The sequence below is a fragment of the Phaenicophaeus curvirostris genome, chromosome 1 (genome assembly GCF_032191515.1).
Source record: "Phaenicophaeus curvirostris isolate KB17595 chromosome 1, BPBGC_Pcur_1.0, whole genome shotgun sequence".
Classification (NCBI taxonomy): domain Eukaryota; kingdom Metazoa; phylum Chordata; class Aves; order Cuculiformes; family Cuculidae; genus Phaenicophaeus; species Phaenicophaeus curvirostris.
In genome coordinates, this window is record NC_091392.1 from 177,857,530 (window position 1) to 177,872,934 (window position 15,405).

A 15,405-nucleotide genomic window follows, 5' to 3' on the forward strand; every position below is an offset into this window, starting at 1 on the left:
AAGCAATACTGGTTTGAAATAGAATACAAGATACTTGAGAAAGTACGTAAGACTATGAAATCAGGTGTGCTTAAAAATTATTTTTAAAACCACCTGAAGACAGATAAATAAATATTCTAACATGACCTGATCGTGCCTTAGGGTTTTAGAGTATTACCCAATTTAGCACAACTCTTCTTTCCGGTAACCCTGCCACACTGCAAAGCAACATAAACAGTCGGAACACAGATGTACCAGCTTAGCATATTTTGAACACGTCCATGGAGCACCTTCTAGGCCAGAGACTGCAAATGGCTGGCATAGGTCCACGTCATCTACAGAAGGCTCACACATCCTGAAGTGCTGCTTCTCCTTCAAGTAGGATTCAGCCTTCCCCAGTACCTTATTGCTCCTCTAATGCCCTAGTTTTCCACAGGACTACATCTTCTGGCTGATAAACAAGCACCACAAGACTGTTGGTTCTGTGGTGGCTACGCCGGGCAGACACCACTGACATTCAGCCACCCTTGAGCCAGACACTGTGTGAACAGAAGATATAGTCATTCTTCTAATACACAACCTGCGAATGAAAGATTACAGCATATAATTTCCTACCTGTTCAATGTGTGGGTAACTGTCTTTAGGCAGAGTTGGTCAAGTTTATGAGCGGCACCCTGTTTATGAAGCAGTTATTGTCCACTCCTTAATACTGCTGATGTCTGTTTTCTGGTGGATAACCACCTAAATTGTTTCATTAGCCGTTCAAGTGTCTTTTGTACAAAACAAGGTCTGAGCTCATGTAGATGCCGTGTCAAATGCCTAATACTTCTCAAAAACAATTACCTCACGCTTCCAAAACCTCTGTCATTAAGATGACACCTTGAATCTTTGCAGCTTAAAAAAAAAGCAAAACCCTCAAAACAAAATGAAACCTCTACAAAATCAAAACCCAACCAACTCCAGTATCAGAAGTGTGCGATGAGTAACCCACTTAGTAATGCATGGGAGTCCAAAACAGCTCCCAGGTACATTTCCTCATTCTCATGCAGGGAGGTAGCCCAGATGCCCCATGGCCACTCTTTTACAGCAGCAATGTGGTGAGCTGCTGCACTGCTGTCAAGTTACAGGAAGGAGAGAAAACCCCTGCTGCGATACGGGATTTAAAACCCCTCCTCCAGCTTCAGCCATGAAGCCAGGGAACTGCTGCTGCAGTGTCCCACCAAGCACACAAGATAAGATGACTCTTCTAAAAACCACCCTAGACAGCCTCCCATCCAGGAAGGCCTCACCTGCTCCCACATAAGGCACTGAAGAGGGGATTCCCTCTCTGACTCTTCCTTGCTGCTACTAATTGCTAGAGGCCCTGGGCAGGCAGATGGTAATATCAATCAGCAGTTCAAGTACAAGCAATCATAACAACGATAAACAAAAACATTTGAAGTGAATGTCTGAGTCACAGGACAGCACGGGTGCAACTGAGATAGGCTCCTGCCTTCAATTAGTTTGCCCAAACCTGTTTTTCGGCTCCATTTCAGAAGAAGTCAGCACTTCAAAACAAGCTGTTGATAAACTAAAAAGGGCAGAAAAAAAACTAGTGAACCAATTCAGAGACTGGGGTTGGGGCAATTTACTTATACTGATAGACATAGAAAGTTCCTTGAAATCCTGGGAAGGACTGAGACGTGATTTAACTTGAGTGAAAAATTATCTTTAAATAGAGAAAACTCTAGGTTTCAGGAGCTACCAGATGTCTGTTTAAATTTTTCACAAAGTGCATCTATTTAATCAAGTCTGCCTTGCAAAGACAGTTACGGAGGAATAGCTCGTAAACATAGTTATCTTTGTCCTTTGAAATCATCACACAGGGACTAGATACCCTTCACTAAGGGATGCTTAAGCAAACTGAAGTCACTCAAGTTCAGATAGGGATGACCCAAACGTAACAGTGCAAGACAAGTTTTTGTCCCTGCCTTCAGCATTGTTCATGTACTCTAACCTACTACAGCCCATCTTACTCATTCCAGCAGTTATCAGGTGTACCCAGCACTCCCTTCTTCCAGCTGATGCCATAACCAGAGGCAACCAAGGGCTGAAGCAGCTTTTGACTTGTTCCTCCTCTTCTGGCTCACATCTTCTGCGTCCCCAACCAAGTTTCAAAAAGAAATGGATAGGAGCCACATCATCATCCACTCAGTATCATTACCCAGAGGTGCCAATACACACCAGATCTCCAGTGGACACAGCCACCTGTCCGCAACACAAGAGAAGCAGGAGCTCCTGCACCCTCTTCCACTTGCAGCTGCCTAATGCTAGACAGCTCCCCAGTTGCACAAAGACATCAGGGATCACTTTTCCAAAGCACCTTGGCAGAACTCCAGTGCCTGAACTCTCTACCTTGGACTTCATTTTGGCAACCAAACTTAAAATGAAAAAGTATAAAGTATTTCTTTCTTTTTATTTTTTTTTTTAAAGAGTAAAAGTCCTTCTCAGGATGCTCTAAATTGCCCTTGACAAAGGACTGCAAGCAGGAAAAGAGCTACCAACTGCATCAGTATCCTGAAGTTTTAAACAAGATGCCTGACCTGGGAACTGCTCCTCTTTCCTCCAGAAAGCTGCACACAATTGCACTCTCTCTCCAAAGAGAATCTGTTTTTAACCTGGAGAAAGCCAAATCCTTCTTTGGATTTGGCCCACACACTAAGTGTGGTCAATTTTGGAAAGAAAACATAACCACACACAACATTAGCCAGGAACACCTGCAGGACAGGTTAGAGTTTCTTCATTTTCAATTTATGGCGACATGCCAGTCAGCCAGCCGAGAGTAAAATCCACATCTCTGCAAGAGAAACTGGCGGAAACAAAACAAATGAGAAGAGGAAGTAGGTGCTGAATAAGAACACAGGAGAAATCATCCAGATTTTCTGTATAGTGTTAACAGATACAGATTTTGGTTTATGACTACAGGTGCTACACCATGCTGCTCTGTATCAGTAAAAATCAGTTATAGCAAAACCTCTTAATAATGACAAAAGGTTAAAGAAAATCACACATCTACTCCATCACACTTTTTTTTCCATTATACACTTTGTGGAATAGATTGCTTCATGGTAGGAAATAATTTTCTTAATACTACCTTTCTTGTTCAGGAATATATAGTGATACAGGTTATTGCATGCGCACACTGCTCAAGCATAATGTACATGTTGTCATTGTGTTAATTACTATTATAAAAAATTCCCATTACACTCCTTCCTTAGGCGTTCAGATAAACTAATTTAGTACAATTTTAAATGAAAAATGAGTTTTTATAGTTTTCCAATGTATAAATTTATACTCTTTGAAGAAGCACCACTTGGGGAGGAAAGCTATTCTCTGCAGGCATTACCACAAACACAACATAAGAACAATATCAAGTGAAACGTATTAATCCACATTTGTCAAACTCTATATGAGAGCAAGGGATTTGCAGTTTAAGGGTGTGGCATAACAAAAGCACCAGTTCAGAGATCAGAAATTATGAAGAACATGTTCTCTGCACCCACCCACGGAACGGTATTTGCCTTCTGTACACAGAACAATAATTCTGCACTATGAGCAGTCAGGGCATTTCCCCCCCCAACATTGCCATACATTTTTACCTCAGTAATTCCTCCCATTCACCGAGTTACTTGGTATTCATTTTAAACACTAGAGAGGAACCAGACCAAACCCACACATTTATTATTTCACTGCCTATATGGAAAAGGAGGTTAATAAATGTAACTTCCAGAAGACTGAGCTGTATTACGCTGCCTCTCCAAATATTTAACAAGAACAATTAACTAAACTTTTCTCTGAATATGTGACAAGACAGAAGATAAAATTTATATTATGTATGAAAAATCTTTGAATGAATACAAACTTGCTTGAGAATAAGTTTCAAATAATGTTAAAATTCTTGGTTTTGATTTAGCAGTATGTCACAAGATTTGGAATACTTATAATCACACTCTTCTTAAGGAGGAAAGAAAAGTACTGTAATGGCAAGCATTTTACAATATGGATTATTTTAAATATAGGGGTACAAACTTCTAGGGACACACAGATTTTCAGACAATAAGCAAACCACTCTGTGTGACACGGTACTCTTGACTAATATGATCCTCCTACCTTGAAACAGTTTTAAGAAGTGCCAAGCACCTTGGTTTAGGAGAAACATTTTTAAGTACTTGCTCAAACAAAATAGTTTTAAGAAACTATTGGGGGGGGAAGGGGGGGAGAATGACACACAAGTAAATCAAGCATCTAAAAATTAAAAACTATAAATACCTCTTTAGATGCTGTTCCAGCTCCAAGTATAACACTTTCATAGTTATTCGGGCAGAGCCTTGCTTTCGGAGAAGTGTCACTTTCATTGATGTATCTATTCAGTACCTACTGATTCGTTTCTCCCAGATGGAGGGTCGGCAGAAATACCTCTCGGTCCTTGGAAGCCGCAAGATTAGCATTAGCATTCCACTATTAACCACGGGTCCTGAACTCCACAGCACTTTCAAGAATCACAAAGCCTTGCCCGTTAAAGATTATCCACTCGCTTCTATTCAAAGTTTGCGGAGTTTAAGAGTGGTTGGTCATGATCAACAAAAACAAGAAGAGCGAACGGTGACGACACTACAGATCCTGAGATCACATGGTATTCTGTTACATAAAGCATCAAGAGAGATTAAAATCTTCACGGTTAGGTTTTGAAATCTCAAACAAATGCATCTTCTTTCAGCAGTGCCAAATTCATCAACTCTCCAGCTGATTCAGCCTGCTCCCACTTTTTGTAAAGCACATGTTAATCGCTGCAGGTAGCCAGTTCTGCTTAGAGAAAGGCAGCTGAGCTGTACTACTTCAAGTTCTAGTGCTTCATGGCAACTGTAATTACACATAGAACCCACAGTACTCAGTTTGCTAAAAAATATCTTACACCAGCAAGTCCTATTCCTGACTACTGTTACAAGAACCAGTGACGAGAGTTACAATTATGCATATGGATAGAGTCCTCTGCAGACCAGAAAAAAGTAACAATTCAAAAGTCAATCAAATATTGCATATTCTTTCTCACAGGAATGCAGGTCACCATACAAAATGTTTTGTGCATTGTAGTACACCCACACCATGTAACTACAAGACCACTTGCGCAGGTACCACTATATAACATTGCTCAAATGTAAACATATTCCTTCCTCTATCACGGTGAACAGCTTTTAGTGCAAGCACAAGCTGATTGTCCACAGTGCACTGTGGAGAAGTGAACAAGATCCACCTTCCTAGTAGAATCATAGATTCATAGAATAACCAGGTTGGAAGAGACCCCCGATCATTGAGTCCAACCATTCCTATCAAACACTAAACCATTCTCCTTAGCACCTCATCCACCCGTGCCTTAAACACCTCCAGGGAAGGTGACTCAACCACCTCCCTGGGCAGCCTGTTCCAGTTCACACACAAGCTGGAGAGCCAGAGATAACCCTTAATCGTGGAAATAGCTGGCTACGTGCAGCATGTGTGCGGGAACCCCCACTGCACAAGAGAGCACGGGCAGGGATATGACACTTTTCTGTCAGATCATGACCACAAAAAACGCAGGGACAAAACCAGAAATCAACCCTCGTAAATGTTACTTGGGCTCACTACTGACTGCCAAAGTGATGTCAGATGTGTTTCCTCAAGCAGATTTGCCTTGCAAGACTATACAGGAAAGAAACAAAAGGGCCAAAACAAGTTGGCTCCAAGCATGTCCATCCACTATTTACTTTCATTTCTGTTGCACCTTGCCACGGCACCAAAGAAGGGACTGAGGGCAAGGGAAGCACATATTACATGATAAAAAGAAAAGTCTGGCTTGGGGGAGGGAAGGCTAAAACCAACACTACTTACTAGAACCCACAGGTTCAACATCACACAAAGGGGGTATTTTGGTTAGGAGGTAGAAAAGAAGCAAACAAAAAGAAATAACAGTAATTGTTTTTTTCTCTCCTGTGGGTGAAGGGTGTGGTGGTATTAGTTCCCCATTCCCAGAGCCAAGGGAGAATTCAGATTCAGATAACTTAAACTGGCCATCAGAGCTACCAATTGAACCAGAGCAAAATTTTTTTAAGTCATCTTCCTAGAGCTGGTATGCCTGGCTTGCAAGGACAGCACATCATGTTCCTTTAAAAATACAGCAAGGTTACAAGATGCGTTTCTCTCATTACATCAAGTCCACCTCCTTCAGCACTGCATGGAACCAGATAAGAGTCATGGCTCATCCTCCTCTTACTCCCACTGAAAAACTACGGAGGTGGAAGCACTCGGATGGTAGAGCAGTTGTACTCCAAGATCTGTCCTTGGAAAAGAAGCTGACAGACATAATGGCCCTATGAGGATGTCTTGCTCTGAAAGCAGAGCTACTCTTGAAAAGCTTCAAGAGGAGATTAACATCGCAGAACCAAAAATGAAGGAGGAGAAGGAATATTTGCAGATGGAAGTGGACTTCCAACAGGTGTTCAGGGAGCAATAAGCTAGGAACAAAGGGATCAACAATTACAGCAATCAACAACTATTAAGATGAGAGAGTTTGACTCAGTATTATTGAATAACTTCAATACTAAATATGAAATATTACTTACAGTAAGGACTCTTTCTTATTTTAAAAAGTTGAAGCAATAATCTGACTAAAGAAATGCTTAAACACAGCTCCAGAGAACTGAGCCAAGACAGAAATTATAATTTGAGTAGCATCCTTGCATATCTTTTCATAGTCAAGAGACTTCGTACAATAATCCCTAATGAATCCTACTGGTAACTGATACATCACATATCCTACAACCTCCCTTGGCCGTTCTATAAAATACATGGCTGAATCTGCATCCCATAGAACTGCAACAACAGCCTTGATAGCTCTGGATTTTAAGTTGCCCTTCTCCTAACCTTGTAACATCCTTCTTCCCATCTCCGCTGCCTGCACCCCCCTCTGTAAAGCTGCACAGTTGAAATCAGATGGGAAGACAATCTTTCTCCATAATCTTTCTCCATAACTGTTGTGCATACAGTACGTGCACTGGTTACAAGTGTTCCCAGGATGCCTAAACCAACAAATACACATTGAAGTACGCTGGGGTGGGAAACCGATGAAAGCAGCAACGTTAGTCTTTGCCATGAGCAGTCTTTACTTTTTCCTTTCCTATTCCAACACACCTTCTGAACAGGAGCTCATCATACTAAGGCCTGTGTCAAGACAGTTAAAAACAAGATCCAGTAAGCTGTGCACATCTGACCAATACACAGTTCCACTCCAGTGCTGCTCTGACTCAAATCCAGGTTTCATACATAGCCAGAAGGATCATTAAATGTTAGATTACTGGGGTCATCTTTCCAGCATCCTCCTAATTAGCTTACACTAAGATATTTGTAATTTGCTGCTTATTGAAAGAAGTTGTGTCAGTCAGTTTGAAAATGCAAGGCACATGTATATGCACGTGTATGATGTAGGACTAATGAATACATTCAGCTGCTTCATTTTGCAGAGAAAAAAAAAACGCTGCTGGGCCCACAAAGAGAATCCATAGGTAGCCCCATCTCAGCTAATGCTAATTGTCTTTCCTCATGCTTCAGCCCCAGTTCTGATGCTTACTCTACAGCAAGGCAACATTCGATGCTAATTCTCCAGTTCCACCTAATAAAATTGGTTTTATACCACTGACTGAGAAGTACTTAATTCCAACTCATTACCTTTTTATCTGGGGGAGGCGGGTTGTGCCCCAGAGTCTTCTTATCATTTCCATTTATCACCTTCATGAAAAACAGCAAAGGATTTGCTTTGTCAGTTACCAGACTGAAACCAAAGTAAGTGTTAAAAAGTAACAGCTTCAGAAGCAGCTATTCCAGTAACCACCTGATTTTTCTCATAAGCATTCCCATAAATTTGCCAATACTAGTTACAGTGCGTTCAAGTAATTAAAAGTATTGCTCAGTTATGTGAAGGTCAACAACTTACAGGTAATAGAAACCATAAAGAAATTGTAAGTCAACTGGATTAATTAAGCAATGGAACATTTTTACTGCTTTGAAAAACAGCCTCTAGCTGCAACTGAAAAATGCCCGAAGTACAAGGATCTTCTTTCTTCTCCTGTCACATTCAAGAATTCAGCACCAAGCTATGCTTCCCTTCCTTTGTCCTGAACCATTCTGGCTGTTATATAAAGTGACAGATTGCGCACAGATGAATTATCACTGTGGGTACACTAGGATGTCAGATACGGAGAAGTTTTAGCATTTAATGAAACAAAAAACCAACAAGATTTCACGCATGATAGCATCAGGGTACCTAGGTTTCTCTCCCCACCCCGCCCCATAGCAGGGAGGAGGGAGCATGTTTCACAATACTTAACTTGTGGTACTCCTCAGCAGTTTTGCTTTAAAAATAAATATATCAGCTCGAGTTTAGATTTAACCTGGTAAGTGCGTGAATCTGGCATTCAGCCAACAGAATTTACTGTTGATGTCAGTGTGAATGAAGCACAGCACTTAAGCATGAATTCCTGAGCACTTCACACATCACTGAGTGAGCTCCCATACCTCCAATGGGGTAAACACTTAGCAGGTTCATTTTCCAGGTACTACAGAGGACTCCAAAGACAGCTTGAACAACCCAGACTTTATCATAGGAAAAAATAAAAGTAAAGCACAATTTTTAGACTACAGATATGAACCCTATGATAACAATGTCAATTTTGATGGGAAGCAACATACTATAAATAAATTTAACATTCTGATGTGCATACAAGCGCTTGACAAAGCAGACTATAAACCACACAAATGTTCGAGCTCTTCTGGAAGCTTTAAAAAGTTACAACCATGCAATCCTTAAGATTGAAAAATTACTAAAATAGTCATCCAAGATTCATACAAGCCACTAGCTGTCAAGATTTCCAAATTTTGTTTTCTGATTACAACACAGCCTCCAAGCCTACTGCTTTAGGGGTTCAAAAAGAGTAAGTGAACATTTACATTAAGTTGCAGCGCTTATCGCTTTGGGAAATACCCCAGATACCACTTATATCATAACTTAGGGGGTTTTTAATGCTTTGTTCCCCCACCACCTTCCCACCTTAAATCAACTTTTCTAACTTTACAAAGTTGTTCTGCAAGGCTCCTAGTGAGCGACCTCAGCACACAAACCTCAAATCTGACTTCAGAAAATATTCAGTAGAGCTCATTGGTGAGGCAAGGCATGCTGGATTATCAAAGGAAATAAAACTGACAACAAGTAAAAAGCACTAATAGCTGTACAAAGACATCTGCATCATAACAAAAAAACAAAGTGCTGAAGTGAAAGACAAGTGCATGGATGCCAGGTTGGGAAGTATCTCATTCCTAAATGCTATCAGCAGAAATCACTGCTGTACCTTTGCTCCTATTCTGAACAGATGTAATGAAGTGCAGTTAAAGAAGACAGCTTTACTTCAGTCCATCATTAAGTAACTCTAAAAAATATGTCTTTAGCAACTAACATGCTAATTGAACATCTAAGGAACATTCTTACACCTCCTTCATAGCCACCACCAAGTAGTACATAAGGTAAGACTTCCAGTTGCACAAAGTATTACAATTGCACAAAATTAGCCTGTTTGACACCTATTTATTTTCCTCTTATTATCACTACATATACTGCCAAAAAGCACATCTTCCCTGTGTGATAGATCAAGAAACACATACAGGAAAGATCTTACTGGGTCTGAAACGCGTATCTAGCCCAGAGGCCACCTCAAGGCAGAGGCCCAGGGGAGAACCCAAAAAAGGCAGGCAGATAAACACAACTCCTGCAGTTCTTCCTGCCTGCCAGCAACCAGCAGCTTGAGGAGCTCCTACACAAGAAAGGATAACTTTGTGTTCAATAAGAGAGATTTCTCCCAACAACTGCTCCAGTTTTAAAGAACTGACTCACATCACATAGTTTGAGACTTTATAAAACTCTGATCAAGTTAATTACCCAGGGAAGAGACAGTTTTCAAACTATTGAGGATGAAGCATCAACACCTCTGGCTGCTAGAGAGTTACAAATTTGAACCTCCAGAGCAGACCCGACATAAGAACATACTAGGAACACTTGGAACCCACCAAAAGCATGAAGGAGCAGCAGCTATGAGGAGTCAGTCTTCTGCTACTGCAGTGAGCCATCTGCAAGTAGACACTTCACATTCCACTAAATGGAAGCCACTGAACTTCTAGCATTTAATCACTCAGAAGAACAAATGTCCTCAAAGCACACTCAAGCTGTAGAACTATGTTAGTATCGGGACAAAGAAACGTTAAAAAAATTAAGTAAAATATCTCTGGGTGGAGGAAGAAGTAATCATGAGTATTGGTACTGAACTGATTGCCAATTAAGAGTACTGGTTACTGCTTTTTGTGTTGTGAAGATCAATAAATCAGATTAAGCCTACAGGAGACAAGCCTAGTACCTCTTCTACAGGCAAGGCATCTCTTTACCCTTGCTATGCTGTGTTAGCCTAGTCTAAAGCAAGCACTCCTTTCCTTTACTGTAGCAGCTCCTAAACTGAAACCAGCAGAATCTCTGCAACAAGAAGCCTGATTAACATGGTCTGACACAGCACAATAACAGCAGCTCAGCGTTTTCTGCTGCAAGGGGTTGTCAATTTATTTTGCAAGTTACGTCAGCTGAATACAAAATTAGACACTAGGCTAAGGCTGGAGGGGAAGGAACCACCCCCCTCACCTCCCATTTCTGGTTGTGTTGGGGTTTTCTTAACCTATGCATGCAAGAGAAAACAGTACTATGAAGTTGCCAGTCATAAAATCCACAAAATGGAGCCTCACAGTTAAGTGTAAATTAATTTCAACAGACAAACACAGCACAAGCAGGACTGACGAGCTTCCTATTGAGAAGGGCCATCCAAAACTTACACGGGACAATTTCAAAACAAATCTGCATCCTGCCCAAACCTCAAAATTGAGGAGGGGTCTAGCAGGAAGCAGTTACAACTATTCCTGGACACCAGAAACTCCTCATAATACAGGAAATTGAGACTAAGTTACAGCTAATATTTCTTGGGCATTTGGTGAAATCTATATTAAATGAGTAAACAAAAAGATTTGCAACAATGTAGTTGTAACTATTACCAGGGTAGGAAGAGTCGTCACAGCGATCTTCCTCCAGATTTTTTCTTTCTTTCAGATTTCAGAGAGCAGCCTGCATGCCAGCAGCGGTTCAGGCCCAAAAAGCTTCGGGCTTTGTGAGGCCATCATATTTTTAAGAAGTCAACCGGCTTCAAAAAGGAAGCAAGTAGCAGAATGATGTGGCATCACCTCTGAGACACTACACAAGCCCAAATTCATACAGGAGTAACCAGCCACTCCCCTTTTAGTATCACTAGCACAGCAGTTGTAACATGACCTTTGATGGTGGAAAGCAAGCTGCAGAGACCAGAGACTGGGTTTCCCTCCCATGTGAGCATTTCCCCACAGAAGGAGAGCAACACTTCCGCATCTTAATTCGCTTGTTCATTTAGACCACTCAGTGAGGCAAGATCTAGCTAAAAATATCCTCCTCTGATGGTTAAATCAAAATAAGGCCTTGCAGGAACTCATTGGTACCAATGGCAAGGCCACTCCACGAGACCCGAGCAATCAGCTCCTGGGCCACCAGGACCAGAGGTAAAGCAGCACCACGCACAAGCAGTGCACTGCAGGTGCGGCGCAGTCAGAAGGCACATGGGTGTAACTTGCTGATGAAACTGAATCTTCAGGGTCCAATACATATTCTGTGCATAATGTGTTTGTCAGGGTGCTGTGAAACCTGCTCATTTCTGTGAGGACGTGCAAGTGCTTCAAGAGCTTGGACAGGAAAAGAGCAGCAACAAAGTTAACTCCACAGGTAGCACACTGAATGCCTCACCATTTTAAGCCACCCATACTCTTTGATAAAAGAGTGGCCCACCCTGAATCATAGAGGCACACTAGTTCAAGAACCAAGGCATTAGAACACAGTGCTAAACCTATACTTGATTATTTTTACTGTCAACATTTAACATTTACACAGCTCCCACCCTGTTACCTATTTTGGCACTATCCTAAATTGAATGCAAAATAAAGTAACAACCTTCCATTTTCTTAGCTGGCTACATAACAGCAGTAAGCAATTCTGACATCAGCTGCTCCTGACAAAGCATTTTCTTCAGAGACCTTGTGACTACATTTTCCTTTCTCTCCTTATCAGGATAGAAGCACAGAATGTGACAACACTGTAGATGTGCAAAAGTGTCCCTCTCAAACTAGAAATTAGGACGTCAGTTCCACAGCCAGTAATTATCAGCTGTTTCATAAAAATTAATTGTTCTAATCAGGTAGGCAAAAGTGGTGGGAGGTTACTGGGGGGGCAAAATAGCGGTTTGGAAGAGTATCACTGCAACTCAGGAGAAGAGAGATTTTTATACGCACCACTATTAACGAGACTGAGAAATGTATTTATCATTAAATTCAATATTAAATAACAGAATCATAAGAAAACCATCTAACTATTTGGAAACTAGAAAAGCACACCAGTTAACTAAAGAAAGATAACAACGAGAAGAATAGAAATAAAAGGCAAGTAGAAGCAGGGAAGGAACAGGAAGAAAAAGCAGTCAGAGAAAACAGCAAGGAGAGGAAAGCATTAAAGCAAAAAAGGTCAGGAACCTCATAAGGGTACGAAGAGGGTAAAGGAATTATGGGCTAAAAATGAGCAGAAGAAAGCTAACAGTACTTGGGGGTTTTTGGTGCACTTCACATAACATCTGAAAAACAGAAAGAGCATTTCTGGGAATGTCAGCGTTTTCTGGAAAAAGAGAAATCTGGGAAGAGTTAAGAAACTAAATCCATAACGAGCAACTGCCAAAGCCCTGCAATCTCCCTTGGCACACCAGCACTTCATTACCCAGTGCCATGACATTACTGTCTTATGATGGCAGCTTTTGGACAAGAGGAAACAAAAATAATATCAGAAGTTTCACAGTTTTAATCTCTCTTCTCTGCCGATGTGAGCAAACGCATTCAGCCTGCGAGGACTCTCTCCTTAGTTCATGCTCAAAATAAGATAAATACTTTAAACTGTTGAAGGTGCCAGAAGGAAAACAGTTACATTAGCCAAAATCTTTCTGTGGAACTGCATACCCTACAGGAAGGGACTAAGGTGGCAATGCTAGGGTAGCTTATCCCAAAACAACTCGTACAGCTCTGAACTGTGTTGCCCTGTGTGTCGTAGCCATGCACAAAGACCTCTCCATAGAGCAAATTCTCCTGTCAGTAGCACTGAAGCTCAGTATGGCACCAGCAGCCCTTGGTTTAACCACTGCAAGCAGTTGCCTTTCAGCAGAGGCGAGCTAAGACAGTGCAGCAATTAAAAGCAAAAAGCCAGCCTACACCCATCTTTCCACAATCACAACTGATTTGGTCACTACAAACACGAGGATTTAAAAGAATGGCACTCTGTGAGCTCCAAACAGTACAGGGCTATTTCACTCCTCTTCAGCGCACTGGGAGGAAGGGAGCACGAGCAGGTGTTTGCATGGGGAGGACACACGAATAGGTCAATAACTAGCTTTGTGTCCATCTGCATTTCAACCACAGTTAATAATGGCTAACATTTCCTACCAGTCACTGAAGAAATGCACCAGAAGTGATAAAAACGATGGGCTTTAAGTGTATTCCAGGAAGTCTCTGTACTTCTGGCTTGTGAATATCAATTTATCAAGGTATAAGAACTGAGAGTTCTTGTTTCCAAGGTGCTTAAAAAAAGAAAAATTAAAAAAAAAATCAAAGTTTATTACTTTCTCCTTCAGTGAACAGTTCAATATCCCATTAAACATTTGCAGTGATCCCTATTGGTACATACATACCAATCTAAGTCCCAAGATGTAAGTAATCTGCTCAGGCATTCATGGCAACAGGCATTCCATTGACAAAGGCTGAACTTTTCATGTTTTAATAAAAGGCACAAATGCAGCTAACAAGACAAGTTAAATAGCATTCTTTTCCTCTCGCTCCATTACACATATTCCACTATTGTATTTCCCAATGAACTCCCACTAACTGTCATGAAAGGTTCTCCCTACTTCATCCTGCCCACATCATCTTCTCCTCTGCACTGGATCTGACAGAAAACCAAAACCTATTACCAGCTACAACATGTGAACAACATAAAAGTGAAGGCAGAAGTGAGTGACAGGCAGCCAGAAGAGAGAGAATATATAAACATTTTTCATCCTAGGCTGCTTTCCCCTTCCTTACAAACACACACATGAAACTCTGCACAAGCTCTAGCAGGAAACACTGGACAGGAAGGGCTACCACCAAAAAAGCAAATGTCAGGGGCTTCTGTTGGCATTGTCTACCCAAATGGTTGGTGCTGTTGTTCTTAAAAGGAGGGAAGGAATAAGAAAAGCAGATAAGGAAGAAAATATTCAAGCTATTTTCTTGGCTAATCATCTTTTCTAGTGATACTCATCACTGCAGCGGGATTTCCCTTTCCCAATCTACAGCAGTGTGGCTTGTCTGATTAAAGATTCATTGGGCACTGCCAAGCAGAGGACATGATCAGCAAACACAGAAACAAACAGACTCATTTACCTGTGTCAGAAGTTTATCAGAACACTTGAAGAACCACATTCCAAAGAAGATAAGCAGGCAGGCAGAAAGGATAGTAGAAAGGAGAAAAAAAACCTAACTTATAATCAAAGGTATCTTAAGAGATACACAACAGCATATACAATTAATATTAAGCCTATTACTTGAGAAGTGACTAAATCATTTCTGCCAAGGAGCAAGGAAGTATTAACACAGACACATCATTATACGTGAAAATCAATAATTTATTCAAAAAAATATAGCTAAGCCATGGATTTGTCACTTGTGACACTGTCGGGTCCATTCAAAGGAACACTTCAAGATAACCACATAGTTAAAAATAAAAAAATCTGCCTGCATTCTTACTGGAGGTAATTCACATACTGACTATCAATAGGTGTTCCATAAAGTTCACTCTAGCACAAGAAGGTCAGGTGCCTAGAGGACAGCACCCAGCCTAAGGGCCACTGTCCCCACCTTTCATCCACTCAGCACAGCGGCAGCCCCACACAATACATGTCCTGCACTATGGTTAGCCTTTATAAATGTCCTCCCCTCTTATAAAGCAGTTTTCCCAGTGGCCAGCATAAGCTGAACTCTAAAAGGAACACTCATAAACCACACAAACCAATTCAGTGTACTAAGAATTCTCATAGCTAAAAGCCATTTGGCACAGCACCAAAGGACACTCCTTCGCAAGGTTACTCAAGCTGAGGCACTTATTATGAAGGAGCTTAGCAACACCTTTTCTGTTCCTGTGTTTCATTCCCTCGGCTTCTAAGCTTGTCTAAGCACTGC

At 41.2% G+C, this 15,405-nt stretch overlaps 1 protein-coding gene across 3 annotated transcripts in view; it reads right to left on the reverse strand.

Annotated features, from left to right (window-relative positions):
- The window catches only part of TSC22D1 (TSC22 domain family member 1), a 92,520-nt gene that overhangs the window by 10,381 nt on the left and 66,734 nt on the right, over positions 1-15,405 (reverse strand). Inside the window, exon 1 of one of the 3 annotated variants that reach the window (XM_069881266.1) lies at positions 4,288-4,441. The exons of the other annotated variants lie outside the window; for them this stretch is intronic. Within the exon in view, the coding sequence (XP_069737367.1) occupies positions 4,288-4,373 (86 nt within the window). The 5' untranslated portion in view covers positions 4,374-4,441. Of the gene's footprint in view, positions 1-4,287; positions 4,442-15,405 lie in introns of those variants that run through there. 3 annotated transcript variants of the gene reach the window in all.